This window comes from Zonotrichia leucophrys, chromosome 1A (assembly GCF_028769735.1).
Source record: "Zonotrichia leucophrys gambelii isolate GWCS_2022_RI chromosome 1A, RI_Zleu_2.0, whole genome shotgun sequence".
NCBI lineage: Eukaryota > Metazoa > Chordata > Aves > Passeriformes > Passerellidae > Zonotrichia > Zonotrichia leucophrys.
This window is the reverse complement of record NC_088170.1, coordinates 24,834,487-24,855,814: the sequence shown is the minus strand read 5'-3', so window position 1 is coordinate 24,855,814 and position 21,328 is coordinate 24,834,487. Positions and strand designations below refer to the sequence as shown.

Below are 21,328 nucleotides of genomic sequence, written 5' to 3'. Positions count from 1 at the left end.
TTTAAAAAAAAAATCCACACATATTTTAGAAGAGTTTCATTTTCCCCTTTCCTGAAATCTAAAAAAAGCCCCAATAAATAAAAACCAAAACTGGCAATGTGGATTCTAGTTTTGCTTGCACCAGAGAGAATTTGGTTAATTTTTGTTATTCTGTGTGTAAAAATGAGTGAAGGGTAAGAATATTAATGCATCACCTCAGGCTAACAGGTGATATGATGCACAGCCAAAGACAATGAAAAATGCAGTGAATAAATAACAATTAAACAGCAGAGGCAAGAGATCCTGGACCTAACCTGGTCTTGGTTCAGTACATTTTCATCTAAGATTGTATCATTTAGAGCTCCTTGAGGGGCTTCTGAGTATGGTAAGATAAAGATAGAAAAAAGGGCTAAATAAAGACAGTGTGATGGAGATACTAGACAGTGGTTTTTATGCTATATTTTTTTTAGTTTTCTCCCTTTAAACTTTATTTGCGGGTGAATAATCCATATTCTGTGTGACAATTCTGCATCCAAAAAGTAGAAAAAATGGTCCTTTAACTTCAATTTTTTCTGTCTTGTCTAGCTACTCAGTGAAGTAGCTCAGCAAATACCTAATCTGCATGTACTGAAACAGAACCAGCAGCAACAGGAATAGAGGAAGCTACTTTTAATTAAGCAAACAGCGCTGGAAGTAATATCAACATGGACATCAAGTAAACCTCCTCATCTGCAGTTTTACTGTCACTTAAATGCACTTTATGATCATATTTCTACCTTAAAATAAATTCACCTATAGTTTTTGCTCACATCATGATCCTCTAAAATTCCCACAACAATGTAAAAAGGCTTCAGTGTCTATGAGAATTAAATAAACAAACTTGGTCAGTTACTGATGTGATAATTGCCCATATCTGAAGTACAAATTGCTCTGGAAGCAGAGGAAATTATCAAAGCAGTGCAAAGAATAAATGGAAGTAATGAAACTATTTCAGAAAAACCAAGACTTAAGGTGAACACTTGGGAATAGTTACTTACTATCAGATTTAATCAAAAGCTTTTAAGGGAAGCCATATAACCCTGTAATCAGGAGCACAGAACCCGGCACTACAAACACATCAGTGGAAAAATCCAATACTCACAGGAGCTGGGACTTGATGACCTAATGTATGTTTTCCACACATGGTTCCTAAGGCCCTGTAATTTTTCTAGCTGACTGTGTACTACTCTATTGCACTGCACAGTGAAGAGCTTATAGCAAAATCAGGTGATAGTATCAAGATCAAATCAGCAGTAACTTTCAATAAAAATTTCCTGTTTTAGTTGAGGACTTCATATTCATTGACCAATGAGGATTATTTTCAGGTTCATCTCCCAAAACACCATTTCAATGACTTCCTTTCACATGGTACTTTTTATTTGCAGAAAGTGTTAAGAATTTGCATTGCCTTTAAAGAATACTGTGTAAATTCACAGATGTAAGCCATGGTGATTACACAGTAGGATTTCATTCATTTTAACCTGAAGGCTATGATTATGCCTCTTATGAGTGTAAGAAAGCGTTTCCTGCCCCTGTAGCAAATTTCTTCAATAACATTTGCATTCAATTCAATATTACTAACACTTGTAATGTGTTTAGCTTGAGATAAGAAGATGGGAAAAATGTAAAATAAATTGTAATATGGGTTTATTATTTTAAGTTTTCTTATTGACACAATAGTTTCTGTAAACATAAAGACTCACTTATCCACTGTTGGTGAACAGAGAGGGTCAATACCAAACTGGGAAAAAAAACTAAGAAAGAGAAAATGGATATATGTATATACCACAGAAGACAAAGACTACTACTAAATTGATTTCAGCCAAAATATTTTTTGACATGAACATGAAACTTAGCATGAATCTGCTATCAACAAGTTTATTCTACATACCAGTAACAAATACAGTGACACGCAAACACACAGAATATACTGCTACGGAAGACAGAGAAGCTGTTTATTGCAACCAGTTTTCTCTTCTAACCCCATTTTGAGTCTTCACAGCTTCTGTATTAGAGGGATTTGTCTTACAGACCTCCACTTTCCATGGATTCCAGCTACAACAGAATTCACAGCCATTCATATGTACAATACAAATTCATTTTCAGTTCTGAAAAGCACATGCATTCTGACATTAAGCTCAAGTATGTGAACACCTTTAATACCTGATGACATAGCTCATGTACAATGACCATGGTGACATCCAGTAGGTATAAAATAGAAGAAATGCTTGGATCTAGCAGTATCCTTTGCTCCACGAAAACACTCAGTCCCCAGTTTTCCATAGCAGCATATGGATGCTTAGGCACAGCCAACAGATCTAGAAATAGAAAATATATATGTTAACTCCTTGTGGGAGCTACTATGCTGAAGAGATATTGTAAGAAGGACCACAAATCATCACTAAAAGCATTTTATATAACATACATGGGGAAAAAAATGCACTCTGGTAATATTTCTTAGGAAACATTAATAAAGTATTCATTTTTATCTTATGCCACTATCTGCTCACAAATGATAACCATGTTATTTATGTAATACAATACTAAGTATTTCTAATGAAGCTTTTTATACAGAATCCAGCTTATTTACAACGCCTTGTTGATTTACTTCTGAGTTTGATACTGCTTCAAATGTTTACTATCCCATATCAGCACAGTAACACAGACTCTTACTACAAGCATTTTTTTATCTTTTCATTAAAGCAACTCCTTTATGAACATCTTACACATCAAACTGTATGCAGTGACTGACATTTAGGGGTGCACTGAAGAAATATCGTTTCATAACATCAAGAAAAATGGCAAAGTGTTCAGAATCCCCAGTTCTTACTGAACAAGGCATTTTACAATGTACACTGTTGCTAGCATGCATCCTCTGGGAGCAAGACTGCTGACAGCCACCTCTCAGCCCTGCCAGCTGGAACAATGGAACCATATGCAACTTAAGGAACTTTAGTTCAGTTTTGTATTTATTAAGTGAGAAAATATTAGGAACAATATGGGACGGTCCTTCATCGAGTAAAAAAAAGCACCAAGGAATCTGTCCCAGTGGCATAAGGCTGAACAACTCAATACTACAATACATGTCTTATAAAAATCTTACTGCCAAGATTGAAAAGGAACTAAATTGACTACCAGTCTGGAAAGAAATCTAAAATTGCAGTAAATTTCCTTAGGTTCAATATAGGTTCATAAACAAACCAATACACAATTCTGCTTCATGGCAAAAAATTTCTGAAAGAGCCCAGAAACAACTTGTTTGTCTATTTGAAGCCCAGTACAACCCGTGTGCAAATCAGACAGCATTTTGGAAGTTGCAGTGTGACATCAGCATGGTGCTCCCTCCAGTCAAACTAATTAGCCTGACAATTAATTAGCCTGGCTGCCACACTCCTCCCTCATTTGCCTCTACTACTTCTGCTTCCAAAGCTAGTTCATTGGCAGTTATCACAAGTCTGTCTAGGTGGTCCTTCACTAGATGACTTCCTAACATGAACAAGTGAAATTCTGACCTAATTATTCTAAATAACACTATAAATTGTATTACAGCATTGACACTTCTCCTAGGTTTGTCTGTTTTGGCTTGCCGATGCATGTGCTGGAATTGGCTTGGAGAACAAACAGACTGCAGAAGTCCTGCTCCAAGATTCAAAGGAAGTTGCCACTGAAATACTGGGAAATGAGAATTTGGGCATATTCTGGCATTCCTAAAAAGGGCCTGCTTTAAGAAGCATAAAAATACCAGCCTCCTAGTGAATTCAAGGCAAGTCTAGTAGCTACTTCCCAATCCATGCAGAAAACATCCAAATCACAGAGACACACTTCAAATGTTAAAAAATAAATATTTTATAGAAAAGCAAACACTAGAACACAAGTCTAATTAAAGAAAAAAAGGAAAAATCCAAAACATGGTGCTCAAAATAAGGCATGTGAGTAAATTCGAAACTACATGTTTTCCTTTTCTTCTTCAGTTGAAGCTTGAACTGTACTAAGTTTTTAGAATAACTGCAATTTTTTATACATTACATGCAAAACGAAAAGCTCCTGTCTGCTATACAAAGAAGGAATAGGGATGGGGGTGAAAAAGAAGACACAAACATTACCATGTGGAATCACTGAAGTTAAGGTAAGTTTTCATTAACATTAAACAGGGATCTTTCCCATTCTCAACTCTGTAAAGGAAGCCATAACTTCTCTTATACCAATTAAACTTTCCTCCAAAAGGTGTCTTCAGAAGATGAATACTGTTCTTATTTACCCCAATTAAGTTTCTAGCACTTCCCTTTAAACACAGAACAGAACAAGCACAAAAGTAAAACCAAGTCCCTATTTTTCACTGGTCCTTTCAACTCTTTATTCTCCTTTGAGTTCATTTGTAGTTTTTGGTCTTTCTTTCCAGCCAAAATGGATAGATTTTGTCAGTGGCATCCAGTAATAAACTGGAATAACTCTTGCAGAACTGGGAAACAAGGGTGAGGTCTCACACTAAACACATTTATAGGCTAATTATAGACTGTCTTTCACTGTTTGTGTCATTGTTATTGCTTTTCTGGTTTGGACTGATACTTTACAGCACTGACACACCAACAAAACCTTCCAATCTGATGGACAGATAAGTGCCTTGCAGGAAGGCAGCCACACAGGGATATTTTAAATCACTTTCATCCAACATAGCCCCATTTCTCTGCAAACCTGAAAAGTCCTTTCACGCACTGGCTACTGCTGAAAGGGCTTTTTTGAAGAGAGAAAACAAAACATATTAGATAACCCTGTCAGTTTCCAGAATGGTAATCCCTGCAGGTGACATGAGCATACCAATAATGTTGAGTGAATATGAGCACACTATCATTTCCTAGTACAGAGACTGATACACTACACTTTAATGCCAAAGAGACTTTCTTAATCTTCACTGACTGCCAGAATGGTCTCTGAAAATACTCATCGTCATGAAATTTTTTGCTTCTTATTGTCTACATCTAAATTCTGAATATCCAAGTCTCATTGTTAATTTTTCAGTGGCTGGTCTTTGATAGCTTCAAAAATTTCCACAACCTTTAAATAAAATTCCAACCACGTCTAGTTTTGTGGTAAAAGACACAATAATCTATATCTTTCTCTGGGGAGTAATAAACGCTTCATTTCAGAGGAACAATGTGTGGTGTTCAAGTCTCAACATGAGAATTTGTACTTCCCTGTTTATCACACCATTAGAGCTCTGAGCAAGGTATCCTATGATTCTGGAGGTGACATCTGTTAAGGTTTTAGTATCATTTTTAAGGAGTAAGGTACAAAGGGAGGAGTGATAATGCACATTTTGATGGAAATATCATTCAACATATTACTGCACAAAAGTGTTCTGCACTAACTGCAAACTGGGAACTACTGAATATCTAACAGCTTGTGTACATGCTGCATCCAGTCACTCTGCACACTATTTAATTAAATTCTTTGTAAAGCACTTGTGAATGTTTGATTATGTGGATATTGCTGGGGAAATAGAAGTGTGTGTTATTGCTTGCAGAGAATAATATCCTCATGCGTCATAAAACTGTTACTTGAGATTTCCTGATACAGCAGTGCAGAAGTCCCATGCAGTGCTGGAATAATAAAGGGTTTCTACCTCCTGGCCTCCACAGAAACTAAATTCATGACCAACAAGTAAAAATTATACATCTAAAATAAAATCAAAAGACAAAAATGTGTTGAAGCTTCACACTAACATGCTATACTGGTACAATTATTTGAATAGAAGGACAGCATTTGGATTACATTAATAGATTTAATAAATTTTTTAAAATCTATTTCTGTGTGACTTTGATGAAAAAGAAATTAAATTACAAAAATTGTACATAGCTCAACAACTTGTTTTATTTCCAAACATTTAATTAAGGCATCATAACTATGTGAGCTTACATCAAAATATAATCCTCTGATATTATCAGCAAGCTATCATCATACTGCAAAATAGAAATTAGCAATTTCACACCTAAGTTGGCCACAAAGAAAATACACATTTGATGGGGATTTTTTTATCTATGAACTTAGTATCTGTGCAATTTGTACAAATGATACTGTTTTTCAATCTTTGCCACTCAGTCACGGTATCTTCTAGGTTCTGTTAAAAACCATTATATTCCCCAAAGCACAAACTGGGAACATCACTCTTACTTTAAATGATAGCAAGGTTAGAACAGAAAAGGATTAAATGCAAAAAGATCCAGCTCTCTCACGCAGAGTGCCATGGATCTGTGGGGCCTTTCCCCCCGCCCTTTACCATCCTACTCTCTTGCAAACATCAAAGCATCTTCTTCATCACGGTGATTCTACATTTAACCACCTCCATTTGAAGCTGGACAAGGATATTGCGCCCATGCACACATCCTCACTCTACATATAAATATGAGTGCATGAATAAACACCAACAGACATCCACATTTACTAACATTATGCACTGCAATATTATTTGTTTTAGCTGTTGGTTGTAATGTAACCAAGGGCTAGATACTCCAGAACATAAGACAGTATTAAATTTCTAATACTCATGACAGAAGTTAAAAAGCACTAAAGGGGAAAAAACACTAGATGTATGAATTATTTCTGCACATTTTCTGTTAGCATACAGGACAAGTCTCCCAAATAAATAGCTGAGACCCTTGAAACATCACAAGTTGTAAATGAGAACAAAGTGAGAGACAAGAATTTTCTGTCAAGCATCTTTACACATACATTTTCCTTAATAAACCCAGGAGGCATGCAGGGATAAACTATTCACTCCATGAACTCCATGTTTTTTCCTTATAATCCCTACTTTTATTACAAAAAATGACAGACACTACAAAAATAATTTGAATTTATCTATGTGCCTCTCACAATGTTCTTTTAATTCATTTCTTCAAAAACTTTCTTCAGGATATTGGTGCAGGTATCTTGCTCTTGGGATTTCCACTTTTTTGGCAGCAAATTCAACAAGTTAAGACAAAGCATGGACTAATATCAGTTTATTTAAGTCATGCCATAAGTATGTTTTTTGCCCTTTCCTAGTACTGCATAATGCAATCAATAGCTTTATTAAAGCTCTCTAAAGGCCTTGCGCAATTTCCTAAATTAATGCTACTGTACCAATAGGAAAAAAGAACTGTTTACCAGAAGAGCGTATATTTCTGCCACTCAGATTCCTTAATCAAAGTAATTTGTTTTACTAAGTAGAAGATGCTTTTCTGTAGCACAATACCATTTCATGATTTATACAGAGTTTTAAGGAACAAGCCAAATACAAAAAGTGACAGATCTCATTAAAAAACATGAAGTCAAACAGTAGTTATTGTAAGAAATATTCAAATTTTCTACTGATAAAGAACTACTGATAATGGTACTTATAAGAAATATATAAATTAGCTGCTGATTTTTTTTTTTCTGCACTGTTTGATTAGTATATGTCAAAGAAGTTTGTTCTGGAAAACCAAGTCACTTCATTATATAATTTCATCCTCTTAAAATATGTGGGGGAGAGAAGAGGCAGGCAGGGGAATGATACAATGGGATGACACACCAAAAAACCAAACATCCCAGGGTTGGTAAAAGCTCTCTCAAGCCCATATTTATCTTGAGACAGTTTGTAACACTCTATTTTCAGAAAATACTAAGCGCATGTTTCCTGAAAACTAAATCAATTCAGTATTTCACTTTTGGCAGTTAGGACCTAAATATCCTGAATTAGCTGTCTTTAAACTTAATACTATTGGTCTGCCTTGTCCCAGTACACGTTAAGTATTCAAGTGCACAGAAGCCACAAACAACCTGGATGACCCTCCCACAGGAAAGCTTCAATGAATGCTTCTGTTCAGCCAAATGCTTGTTCTGGCACCCACCAGTTTTTATCTCCAGGACTATACCACCACCACCACCCTTCTGTAAGCTTGACGCTTCACAACCCACACAGACACTGGCCTGCAGAGTTAATGGACAGGTCTAAAAATGTTTGCTGTTATTCTGGTCAAATCAAATGGCTTGCTGCAGGCCCTGAGGAGAAATCACTACCACACAGCAGTTTATTGCTGGGGTTTTTATTGCTTCTTATTGCTGTACAAAGTATTACTTAACATTAACTGATATAAACAATGGATGGATTCTCAGAGTATTTGATACGTATAGCTGATGTTTAATGCAATGTGAATATTAAAGGATCCAAGAGGGAAAAAAATGTGGGAGAGAAAGCTGTGGAGGGAAAGGAGAAAGAATATGCAGAAACACAGAAAGAAAAACTGATATGTTTTCAAGCAACTGAGCCTTGACACTGGGTGACAGCTAGTTTATAGTTTCAGAAAATAAAATAGAAATCTGTTGATTTTATTTGACTTGCATATCATTAAATTTCTTTCAATTTTGATACCCCCAGTCCATAGATCATTGCTTTGTTATTTCAAAGTATATCAAATGATTCAATGTTAAAATGAAAAATGAATGCAATCGCCCATTGAGGATGAATTGTGCATCATCCAGGTTGTATCGATCTGCACAGGAGCAATGCTTTTCTTTTAAAATAATACCTGGACAGATCATTATGAATTTCTGCTCAGTATTAAACAAGGAAAAAAAAATCTTTCACAAAGTTTCTTTATAAATATAAACTTTCTTTTCACAGTTTCGGCCTTACGTGGGAATTCAAACAGGCAGCTGTATGGCTCAAACTGGGACACAGGCTGAAATGAGCTCAGGTTTCTGTTACTCCAGATAACAGGGGTAGTACTGTATATGCATTCTCTACAGGATGTAAACAACAGACAAACAGAGAAAATACATTCCCACTCCCAACACGGAAATATCCAGAGAGAGGAAAAAACAAGAAATACTTTTGTTGCCTTCATAAATACTGTTTCTAACGTAAATACTAAGAGCACTGACATGATGGAAAATTGCCAACAGCCATTTTCCTACCACCAGAGTTAATAGAGCATGAGGATTCTATGGTTGAAAACAACACGACACTGATTACTGAGCACTATCAGTATGAACGCTGCTGCAAAGAAAATGATAAGTGCCACTGCCATATTCCTTCTCTTTGCTGCAAAATCAAGGTGCAGGTACACAGAAAACTCCAGAACTCCATTCTACTTAAGAGTAGTAATGAGATTTTTTTTTTTTTCATCTGGCACACATTAAACTGATTTGCACCACAGTAATAAAGAGATGAATGTCTGCATATGTACAACACTCTATATACCAAGATTTACCTCTTTTACGTTTGCTTTAAAGTGAGATCACATTCACAGGTGATGGGCACAGTTTAATAGGGAAAGTAGAAATAGGAATTTTGCAAAGACAGGCAGTTATTTAGCATTAGCAGTATCTTACATTTCACCTGGAGAAAAAATTACAATATACCCAATCATATTCACTAAATCTGAAGGCAATGTTTTTGTGAGGAGTGTATCTATTTATTTTCTTTTCCAGAGTAAGATGAAGAAATGCGAATGGACTGTGCTGTACAGCTCCTGAGATACTGTTTTTAGATCTTGCTGTGTATCCTAAGTCCTAGAATAGAGTTTATCTTACATTCTTATGCAAATCCTTTTGATATAGTAGATCAGGATAAAACTTTACTATCTCAACACTAAAAATAGTAATCCATTCATCACTTTATTTATTAAATTTTGTTAATACAAGAATTAGTATCATTCTATGACATATCAAAATAAAAACCTATCACCTTTAATTTTAAAGAAACACAAGTAACAGAGGACTCACTTTGTCCTCATGCAAGTCCAAACTCTCTCCTTCCCACTCATAGCTAAGGATGCAACCATATAAACTAAGTCTTATCACAGAATCCATATTCACAAGAGGCTCAAATTACACCCTGATGAATTAGAATACAGAGGTCCAAGGTGAACTTCTTTATGCATTTAGATTTCCTAGAGAGATTTAACTAAGTGAATTTACTACTTCACTCTGTTACCTATCAGCATGGGCACAGCCTGCCAGCCATGTGCTGTGCAGCTACTCCTGACAGGCCAAAAAGTCACAGTTAAAAATCACATATGCAAGACTGTAACAGAAAAAAAATCATGCCTCTGCACAGTCACCCTGCAGTTCCCACAGTAAAATGCAGCACCAAGATCTGAACCATCAAGAAGCTTCACTTTCCTGCTGCTGGAGAGCTGAGTGGTGGGCTCCACCCTGTACCCACGCTGTTATGCAGAGGCAGGCAGTAACATGTCTCCAAATAAAGAGGGTCTGTGCTTAAGCATCTGGGCCCAGACTTAAGCCCACATAGTTATCTGAGGGGAAGGGGGAAATAATTAAAAGAAATCAAAGAAATTAGCAAGATGGAAAAGCAGAATAGCTTCACCACAGCTGAAAATCTCTCTGAGCATGAAAAACAATGGGAAGAGATGAAAATGGTGCTTCGTTCTGCACCTGGAAGCAACTGATACTAGTGACAATAAAGGCAGCAATTAGAAAGTAGCCTTTTTTCAGACAGTTGTGGTTCCAGACACACTGCAAGTGTTTAATAGTTTCAGTTAACTCAGAGAGTAGAACCCAAACATGAAATCTGTCACAAAAAAGGAATACTGCAAACTGTAAAAATAAATTACCCTAGGAAAGACATATTTGTTATCTGAAGTTACAAAAGAATAGTGACATACTAAAGAGTGACCAATACCAAATGAACTGTACTTAAGTTTGGCAAGGAGCTAACCAGAACTGACAACAAAAGAGATAGGGACAGACCTGGGGCAAGTATTTCAGTCAGACTCCTGACTTCCTCAGAAAAAAAGGAAAAACAAAGCCTGGCAAACAACAGGAACCATCTAGTCCAGAACGAAGTTTACAGAGATCAGTCAGGTCTCTGACACAGAGAGTAAGATTGATAATCCAATATCCGACCAGAAAATAAATTCAAGACAGAAAATCATCCACCAATATCCCAATAGAAAATAAATTCAAGACAGAAAATCGTCCAGAGCTCAGAGAACGTGTGGAGCTGCACACAGCGACAGTCTGGACAAGCAACAGTCCTCATCAGAGTGGGGGAAGAAATTCTGAAAAGGTGATGGATTACAGCTCTCCACTCCACCAACAGAGTGACTATACTGACAAGGGGGATGATGACAGCAACACTTACCCCTATTAGTATTTCCTTTTTACTTTCATGATACACAAATGCCCTAGGGTATGGCACTGCTATATTTTTATATTAGGCATGCCTTCTTTGTTCCCTTAAATCACATTTAAGCCAAATTCAAGCCAAATTCAGGTAAAAAAATCAGTCATACATTTTAACATTAACTTTCAAATCTGACAACACTGCTGAATGCTTACTAAAGTTACCACCAAACAGACAAAATCTATGTTTAATGTAGTTACACTGATCTGTACATCCACATTGAGCTGGCACTGACAAGGAGGTAATCACAGCTCAGGTCCTTGTGCACACCTTATGTTTCACATTTTTCCTATCATCAAAAAATTATTCACAAGTTCTGGTCTGAGAATTCATCTGCAAATGATGAACGTCTCACTGAGTACCTTCAGGTGCACTCCTCCATTCCCTCTGAGATCTTCATACTTCTTTGTCAGTTAAATCACAACAGGCTTTGAAATGTTCCTGGGATCTAAATGGATTTACATCTTTCATCCTCACTCCTTCTGTTTCCTCCTTTTTTGAGATGAAGTCTGTCCACTTTTCTTAATAGTGCTTGTTCACTTCCTTAGATATGCAAATATCTGTTTATTAGACTAAAAGACATCTTCCCTGCTAAACTGGCTGGTAAGCAGCTTCTTACTTCAGTGGGGGATAACAACATTTTCCTCTCATTTTAGTAATTCATTTGCATTTTTTCAGTGTCTAATGTGACCTCCACCAGAGTTTACATTCTGTACTAATCTTTACTTGCACTATCCAAAGATCTAAACAAACACAATGTACACAGCTCATTGCTGACTGAGACCAATAATCCCAACACACTAGTAACAAACCACTATAGGATAACAGTGGGCTTGCAGCAACTGAATCCCACTGCAGCCTTGCTGTTCTCAAATTTACAGCAGAGTAAGACAACTGCAGAATATAACAAATAAGAAAACAAAATAGCTACATCATCCCTTGCTTTTGAACAAGGATGAATCTGCTTAAAATTGGAACTTTTTTACTGCCTACAAAAGGAAGTAATTTGAGAGGCCATTGATATCAGGTATTCCTGTGTTAGATGAATGTGCAAAATTCAGGCAGATGCCATTTGAAAAGGTTATGCATTCATCTTATGATGACACAGACAGGGTATCAAGTTTTACAGAGTAACATTTCCTATGGGAAAAAACAGGAAGAGAAAGAAGCAAGAGGCATTCAACAACTTTAGAAAGATTGGGAAAAGGCCAAGCTAAAACCAAACACACACAAACAAAAGAAAAAAAAAACATAATGGATATACATTGGAAGTATTGTATTGGGAGTACAGAGAGCTGTTAGTGCATTGAGATGTGCAAGTAGAGTACAACAGCATTATCATCATGTCTAGCCAACAGAAGAGATACTGAGAGTCCTTGGAATAATGAATTATATAACCAAACTTCTGCCAGATGTAGGGGGTTTTTAATCAGCAATTACTGTAACCATTACTGAGAAATCCTGTTTACAGACATCATAGAAGTCTGAAAAGACAACAAGAATTGAGATAAAGAGATCTCCCTGCAATCCCACAGCCAATTCAGAAACAGGATGACAGAAAACATAAAGCTAAATTTTTGAAGTACCTTTAACATGGCATCAGGGCAGTCCTCTAACAGATTCCCACAGTGGTTGGGACTGGGAGGAACCTCCAAAGGCTATCTTGTCCAACTCACCTGCTCAAGGAGGGCCATCAAGACCCAGGGTACCAAAGACTATATCCAGATGGCTTTTGAGTATTTCTAAGGACTGAGACACCACAATGTCTGTGCTCCCTGGGGTTTAGCAGATTATCTTTCCAAGTTTAGTAGTCTGTTATTCTTTAAGACTTCGTCAAACAGTTTGAATATTACCTCAAATTTAAATTAGCAGAATAGAACAAAGATCAATCAGGCCTACACAAATCCACTACAATTTACAATCTTAGTTCAAAAGAGAGTATTTTATGCTAAAGTCTGATTAAAAATATGTTTTAAATAACAGCATTTTGTACACTTTTACTAATTTATTTCCCGTAAAGTATTTTTCTGTTAGTGTGCATGTTTTACTTAGAATACTACTCTGTGTAAAGAGAGAACTTTTGTCATGGCCAAATGAAATAACTATTTTCAGTACTCAAGAGCCAGAAGAATTGCAGACAAAGAAGTATATCTACTTTTTTTCACATATTTTGCATTTCATGAATTGCAGGGTGATGACCTTAACAATTCTATGAAACAGCTATGAAACAGGTTTACATGGTGCAGTTGTATTTGAGAGCAAACTGTTTACACAAAATGCAGTGACACGGAGAATTGAATGACCACATGAGTATCAAAGATGTGGAAGGAAAAACAGCAGTTAAGCTGAACAAGTAAAAGAAGCCATAAAAAGAAGTTTGAATAAAGTGAACATAAAGCAGACAGAAATTCAGTTCAATCAGTTGCATCTGATAGGTACAGAAGCTGAGAACCTTCCTGATCAGCCCCTGGCAACAAGAAAGATACCAAAACAGATGTAGCACATTCTTCTCCTGAAATAGCACTATTTGTCCAAGTACAATCTTGTTTATGCCCCATGTTATACCATGACATTACAAAGTCATGGAGATAGATATCTGCTCCCAGTACTACTAGCCCAATGAATATATAAACTTTTCCAATTATACAGAAATCAGAATTGTTTCCCTGAGTAGAATTCCATTCTCTGCATCACAGATTTAAACATTAAAGTTATATTAAAGTTATATTAAAGAATCATAACAAAGTTAGGTTCACAAACCTCATCAAATCTTGATAACCAATGAATAATTTACATTAAGATAATACAGGTCTCATTTTAAAATGTTTCTATTATGACTTTTCTCTGTTAGAATCATAATTTTCCCAAACCATCCTGCTTCATTATTATTTACAGAAAACACAATTTCTGATCATTCCTCTTAAAAGTAAAAATCCAATTAAAGATTTTGCTGCATCAGTGATGTCTGATGTTTGACTGAGCATACAGGCTTTTCTTTTCGGAAAATGTAAGAATAACTTGCACAAAACAAGTATTGTAATGTCTGCTAGAAGAAAGAGAATAAATTGCTAGATCTTCAGTATAATGAAAGGCACAAAAGAATGCCTAGTATGGAATGAGAATTTAATAGTCCCTGAATTTAGGAAGTCTTTTTGTTCTGACTCCTACCTACACAGGGTACACAGCTAATTCAATGTGCACTATAGAAGCATTCCTAAAGATCTTAGTAATATTATGCAGAGGACCATTGCAGTTCTGTAGTGAACCTAGTAAGCCAGGACACCAAGTCATCAAATCATCTGCACTGGAAGTATGCGAAATTCACACGGAAGACTTTGAACCAAGTTATCCTTCACACCAAAGGCAGGACCTTTTCCTCCTAAAAGACTATTAAACAGCCTGAATGAAACACTGTTTACAAGTGGATCATGGGCCCTTTTCAAACACTGGAACAATATAAATCAGATGCTAGTTCAAATATAAAACAGATTCTAAAGGACTAAAACTTGCTTAAAGCAAATTATTAAGTATGTGAAAGATCAAAGTCAGCGCCCTACTGGCATCTGAGAATGCAAATGACAGATGCAGACGAGGCTGAAGAAAAACAAAGGAGAACTGCGGGATTCTTTCTTGGTGCAAGCATTAAAAATCTACTGGTTTAAACTAAACAGTAACAATTATATCAGTGGAGGAATCCTCTCCTTATCTAATCACTTTACTTGATGGAAGGCACATTACAGGTATTTCAATAAGAGGCCCATTTGGTTTGCTTTTTCACGCTAGCATTTTGATACTTCTCAACATCTTTTACTCCTTAGGCCAGTTTTGTTCTCTCACTTTTAGTAAACACTGATTTCTCCCCCCCGTCCCCATCTGCATTTCAAATACAGCTAAAACAAGCAAGGGTGGTTTTGCTTAACACCTTCAAAGGTGCGGAACCTCCTCTGGCTAGGTGGAATAAAAATCCACAGCTGAAACTAGCTCTTTACAGATACCCCAATCCAAATTTCTTCTTTAAAGATTCAAAAACTGTTTAAAGTAAGCCCAGTGCATTCTTCTTCAAAGATAACAGGAACGGTACTGTATTTTGTATTACCATACATAATCTCAGTACATTCCTTGCTGTCTGCACTGACTGGGAGTTCAGCTTGATGTCAGCTTGAAGGTATGGCAGTGATGGCCAAAGACAGTCATCTACAGAGACAAATTACTAGGGCCTCCAAGAATACCAGCTTTCCTGCCAGCACGAAAAAAATTAAACACATATTTATTAAAAAACACTTTTGTCCCTTGCCACAGCTATACGCTGCACAAGGAACTGCTATTTCATTTACAAGTGAAGAGTCAGTGTTGCAGTGACAATGAAAACTTCGTGAATGGAGTACTATGCTTGACAAAGTGATGAGGTACAAGATTATTACCTGTCCTTTCAAACTTCAGCACTTGAAGTAACCAATGGAAAACTTTAGAAGCATCAGACAAAAGCTAAAAAATCCCAACCATCACTTTAGAATCTAGAGGAGCACATCCTTCCATTTGGTATTTAACATTCTATAAACTCAGCTTTTTCCACAGACATTCTCTCATCATTTTACAGTAACTATCTTTTATAAAATACTAAACTATTTCATTTATTTTTGTAATAAAAAAATATTTTTTGTAATAAAATAGCTTCAATTGAAAACAAATGTCCAAACACAATGAATTAATTGTATGCAATTGCATGCAATACAGAAAAATGCATAATTATAGAAATATATTCTAGCAACTAACAAAGAAAGACAAGGAACCCTGATGATGAAAGTTATCACAGAATTCTGCTACTTAGTCTATAGAGTATTAGTCCTTCTGACACTAGCAAAGTGTCTTTCCTAGAGATTTCAGCTCTTGAAGTGTTTTTCCATAGTCAGAGAATTGACTTGCATCAGCATGCCATCTGATTTACAAAAGTACTGTTGAAATCACAGCTAAGAGAGCACATCTCCAGGCACATGAATTCCAGTAATGACTTGGCCTGGTGAAAATCCAGGCATTCTGGCCTCCACATAACTGTCACTGTCAATTCAGCATACCTCTTCTGCCTCATTATATTTGTTAACTTGTCTCCTCTCCTAGTACTGTAATGATGTCTCCCTTCCTCTTGATCAAACTCTTTATCTTCTTTCTGACTATATTAGATTACTGCCTTTCACACCCTTAGGTACATTTGCAATTTTCTGTGTTTGGATGCTGCAAAGGAGTAAGAAAAACTCAAGAGAGAACTGAATCTCATGTGACCCCCCAAGAAAGAAAAGTAGTTGTGTCATGAATCCTTGAAATTCTTTGGGTGCATGTAATCAAAGACCAGAAAGAATCTCTTCACCAGCCTTCCTTATGCAGAATCAGGAATTCTACCTTTCTGACACCCTGTTAGTGCCTCACACTGACATCCCAGAAACTTTCCCCTGCATCACAGTGGTACAGGTCCATACTTATACTGGTCTAGTCTGTGCAGTGACACATGGTCAGCTTACCAAGCTCATACAGGAAATTCTGTTTAGCATATTTCCAAGCACAATGAAAATTTAGACCTCTTGGTCACCCCTGTTTTCTTTCCAAATTTGAGGCTTTTAACTTTTGTACTAAAGGTTTTAAGGTTGCTGCAAACAGGGGCAGTATTTTATGGCTTCTTCTGAACTAAATGACTATTAAGTAGGCATCTGCAATTGAAGGTGACCAGATTTTGTTTCTCAATTGTTTTCTTGCAGGTCTGGTAATTTTCTATCCCTCCCTCTCCCACCAGCACAGTATATCAGAAAACCCTATCTGTATATCTCTGTGATCAGATCTGAGATTGAAGGTAACATACTGATGTTGATATAAAATTGTAATAACCTGGTACTTCCTAGACTTCATACTCTCTTCAGGTCTACATTGTTTTCAGCACACTACTGACTGAATTAGCAGGAGTCTGTTACTTTGGCTGAAGCAGGACCACTGATCCTCTTGCTTGCAATAGAATGCAAGAGGAAGAGCAGATCTGCTGCAATGTGTTTTTTCTTGACTATGTCAAGGTTCTGTATGGGTATATGAACAAAGATAGTGCCGGTAAAGCATAAAATGCTCAGAAAAACACCAACTTAGAGCATACCTGGAGCAGCATTCTTCTGCACAGTTCCAGACTACATCTATCTTCCTTTGCCACTTGATGCAAAGCTGTGTCTGCCAGCCCAAATAGGAAATATGTTCGAGGTGATTGAATGGCTCACCCAAATATGCTGAAGTGGCACACATTGCCACCTCATTGTAATTTTGCACCAATAAATCAACAGTTAAAAGGCATATAATACAAGGTGACTTGAAGTGACTGTCATTAATTATGTTCTATCTTTTGCTTAGTAACCACCACAACACAGCCTTCAATAAAACTAATCCTAATTAAAGTCTGACAAGTTTCCCAAATTATGCTTATGATTTATTTTAGCATGACAGTTTTGGAAACTGCAAGAGCTGTTCACTTCCTTTTTATTCCACAAGTACATCCAGCAGTTACAGACAGAGATAAACAAATATGTAAAAAGTGGCATTTCAACATCCAGGAAGCAGCAAATTCAGTGACAGAAGATGCTAGTGTACCCTGAAAATACTAAAACTTTTAGTAACCACAGTATCAGTTTCAGAAACTGATAAAAAGGTGGCAACTTCCATCCAATTCCTTACTGGAGCAAATTAATCAAAAATTCTCTCCTGCACTTCATTAAAGACTTAAAAAGTACTTTCTTCTATCTATTTCAAACCAATCTCCAACCACTTTTGATGAGCATGAGAGGTAGTAGTGTCCCTTGCAGTGCAGGAGCTGATGAACTATAGTTCTGCATGAATTCATTTACAGCTTTATCCTTCTCTTTAATAAACTCTCTGTGAAAAACCCTCTTAATAACATATTTTTTTACTCTCAAAGCCAAACTGTTTTGGATAAAAATAGGGGAGACTAGAAAGAAGGGAGAAAGAGAGAAATATTTAATTTTTAATTCCACCTGTCAGAATAATTCTCATCCAAATAATTTCAACATTGTTAAATACATTTTTCTTCGTTGTTACCCTCCTTTTCTCCTGAAAACAAGGAAATAAAAAAACATGTTACTGTTTTTGCCCGCTTTACAAAGAAAATTCAGGATGAAACATTACAATAGGGGAAAAAAACCAGCCTTCACTACTGAAACATATAGCCAAATTCAAAGAGCTGTCTTTATGTAACATAGCTTTATAAACTTTTAATAGGTATCCTATCAGCTAGCTTTCTATACCCCTATAACCAGGACAGGAACCTTCACTTCTGCCACAATGGCAGTTAGAATTAAATTTAAATTCATGTGTTACAGGAAGGATTTTATAATCACCCTTCAAATCATGAGTATGCAGCTAACAAAGGAAGTGTCGTATCTCCCATACTCTAAAGTCACTCATACCTGAACTGTTTCCAGGAAAGGCAGAATCCTTGAATTGGCCACACCTGTTCCACCTCAGCTTTGGTGAAAAATGGGTTAGTTAATAAAAAATGAAAGATCGAATATCTTCTCTGCCTTCAGTATGAAGCGTACATGCACCAGCCTTTGCTATACATTTTTCCCTTAAGCTGACATTAGTCCTAGAGTGGTATATACTAGAAAAAATTACATAGCACTGGTAGCATAACTTTAACCCTAAAACTGATTTCTGAGAGGTACCAGCCTCAAAGAACACTAATGCTCTTACTGCCTTGCTTGCAAGATCAGGCTTGTTTTTTCAGAAACTCATTCATCCCAGTGCAAAGACTCCAGGTGTTGCTCCATGCTCTGTCTGCATTGATCCTCGGCTGATAGCTGGGACACTGCAAATAATGCCAACTATAGGGGTCTCGGACACTGTCAGCATTTATAGAAGAGCCTCTGTTTGATCTCACTCCCAGCACAAGGAGGCTGGCACGCCTCGTGATCCAGAGTGAAGCAACAGATGGGAAGGAGGGGAGAAGAAAGAAACTCAAAGCTGTTTCATGCTTTTTGCTCAGAGGTTGCCAAAACAGGCACTGACAGCAAGCAGCCATAGGGAATCCAGGCGAGCTTAAATTCTAATTTCTCAGCAGGTGCAAAGCAAGGAGATAGCATTTTAAAACAACCCCCTAGGAAACTCTATCTTTTTCCCTCTATCCCTTCCTTTCTTCTTTCTTTTCTCCTAAACAGTTTCATCCTCTAACAAACAAAATTGCCAGTGGCTTTCAACTTACAGCAACAACCTGGAGGCAACTCATGAGTACTTTGTCAACAATGCTAATCCATAAACCAAAGAAAAAAGACTTCCATTTACAGTTTTAAAAAATAGAAAATAGTTGTTTTCTCTGCAAAACAGGCCTAGGAAATGTAAACTGATACAATCAGGTCCCTAGGGCATTCCACAATACAAGTTCCGCCTCTCTTCCAACACTGCAGATCTGTCTTTCTCTGTCTCGCTCTCTTACACATCCACATTTCTATTATATTACACTTACTCTTGTATTTATGTCACAGAAATCACACAGAATGATTCTGTATGCTCTGGTGTGCAGACATTCACTTAACACACATTAGCAACCACATGGCAAAGACTTTCCCTCATTATCACTGGAGGACACTTCTCCAAATCAATGAATTAAAAACTATTCAATGCCACTGAAGGAGAGAAGTAGCTTCTTTTTATGCCCTTGAATTTAGAAGCAGGATATTTAGTTAATATAGTACTCCAACATTCCATTTTTAAAGAGCATTACAAGCAACAGGAAGCATATTAAAGTGAACTAGTTATTTTTAAATCAGCCCCAAATTGAGTTAAAGTGAAGTAAACATACTCGGGTCCTAAACACAAACAGCAGCCTGCAGTTAAAAAGAAAAGTATGATAATTTGAAGAGAAGGAAGAACTTTGAACTTCAACCAGCTTTAGAAGTTTCTACCACACTGTATTATTTAATTAGTAAACCAGTAGTTTTGCCTACTAAGAACTGTTATTTTCACCGTATCTCCTTCACCTACCCCTGACCAAAAAGGAGTCCAAATAACAAGACATTTTTCCTCCTATGACCCAGATCTGTAATTCTAATTCTTCACTTTTCAGTCTCTTTCACTTCCACACCTTCTGCCAGAAAAACTCTTATTTGTATGCATCAATCCAGGCTGAAAGAAATTTAGTATTTTCACCTATCTTACTGGCATATTCTGCCTTGGTAGTGCTAATGTGAGAGGTGACACCCAAACAGTGCCTGGACTGACAACAAGTGAACTTTCAACAAGTTATTTTCTACAAGGCATGAGACTCATTCCACTGAAGACTAAACATTCCATATTCATAGCCTGACACTGACTGAAACACGTTAGTCTCTTATTTTATAGAGAGGTACACAGAGCACATGTATGACACACACAAAAGCCAACATAGTCTTTTTACTGAGAGCAACTATGTTGGTAACAAGTGTCTTTGGGATGATAATAATTTTGAGATGAACTGATCTCAGTCCTGTCTGGAAGGGAACATAGATAGCCTAAAAAATATCTTAAGCTGACTTTGCACCCAGAATTAGAAAATACAATCTCTCATCCCCTCCAGTAACCATGTAACATTTGCATCTTAATTAACCCAAATGCTTTACTAAGTAGCACCACTGCAAATGAAGAGCTGTAAAAAGCCTACAGCACAACCTGATCCTTTTTCTCATTTGTTAGCCTCTCTCTCTCTTCTGCCCTTCCATCTTTATCAATCAGCAGGTGTATTATGTGCTAGAGCAAGAGGGTTTACATATCTCAAAAAGTCTCAGATAATCTACTGTAAATTAATACTTTTATTCATCTGACTCTTCCTTTTCACAAGACCTGCAAGGTTCTGGCCTTGATGAGAACTGGAAACACCAGGTTTTACACATTAATCTGCCTCCCCAGGCACAGTGGGGATTTTCTAAGACCTGGATCTGGGAAAGAACTGTCTGAGTAAAGTCAGACATGGCCCCTTATCAATACATGAAATAGAAAGAAACTGAATGGATTTAGGAAATATGTAGAAGTGACAGCTTGAAAAAGAGAAATAATAGCCATATTATAGTATCCCACAAAACAGAAACAACATAAATGATCCAGTTACTGTTACTTCTGGACCTCAGTAGC

The 21,328-nt window shown here is 36.8% G+C and overlaps 1 protein-coding gene across 1 annotated transcript in view; it reads right to left on the bottom strand.

The window, feature by feature from the left end:
- Nucleotides 1–21,328, bottom strand: part of TRHDE (thyrotropin releasing hormone degrading enzyme) — a 210,510-nt gene that overhangs the window by 127,034 nt on the left and 62,148 nt on the right. Inside the window, exon 4 of the mRNA XM_064701951.1 lies at nt 2,182–2,336. Coding sequence (XP_064558021.1) covers nt 2,182–2,336 — 155 coding nt within the window. The remainder of the gene's footprint in view (nt 1–2,181; nt 2,337–21,328) is intronic.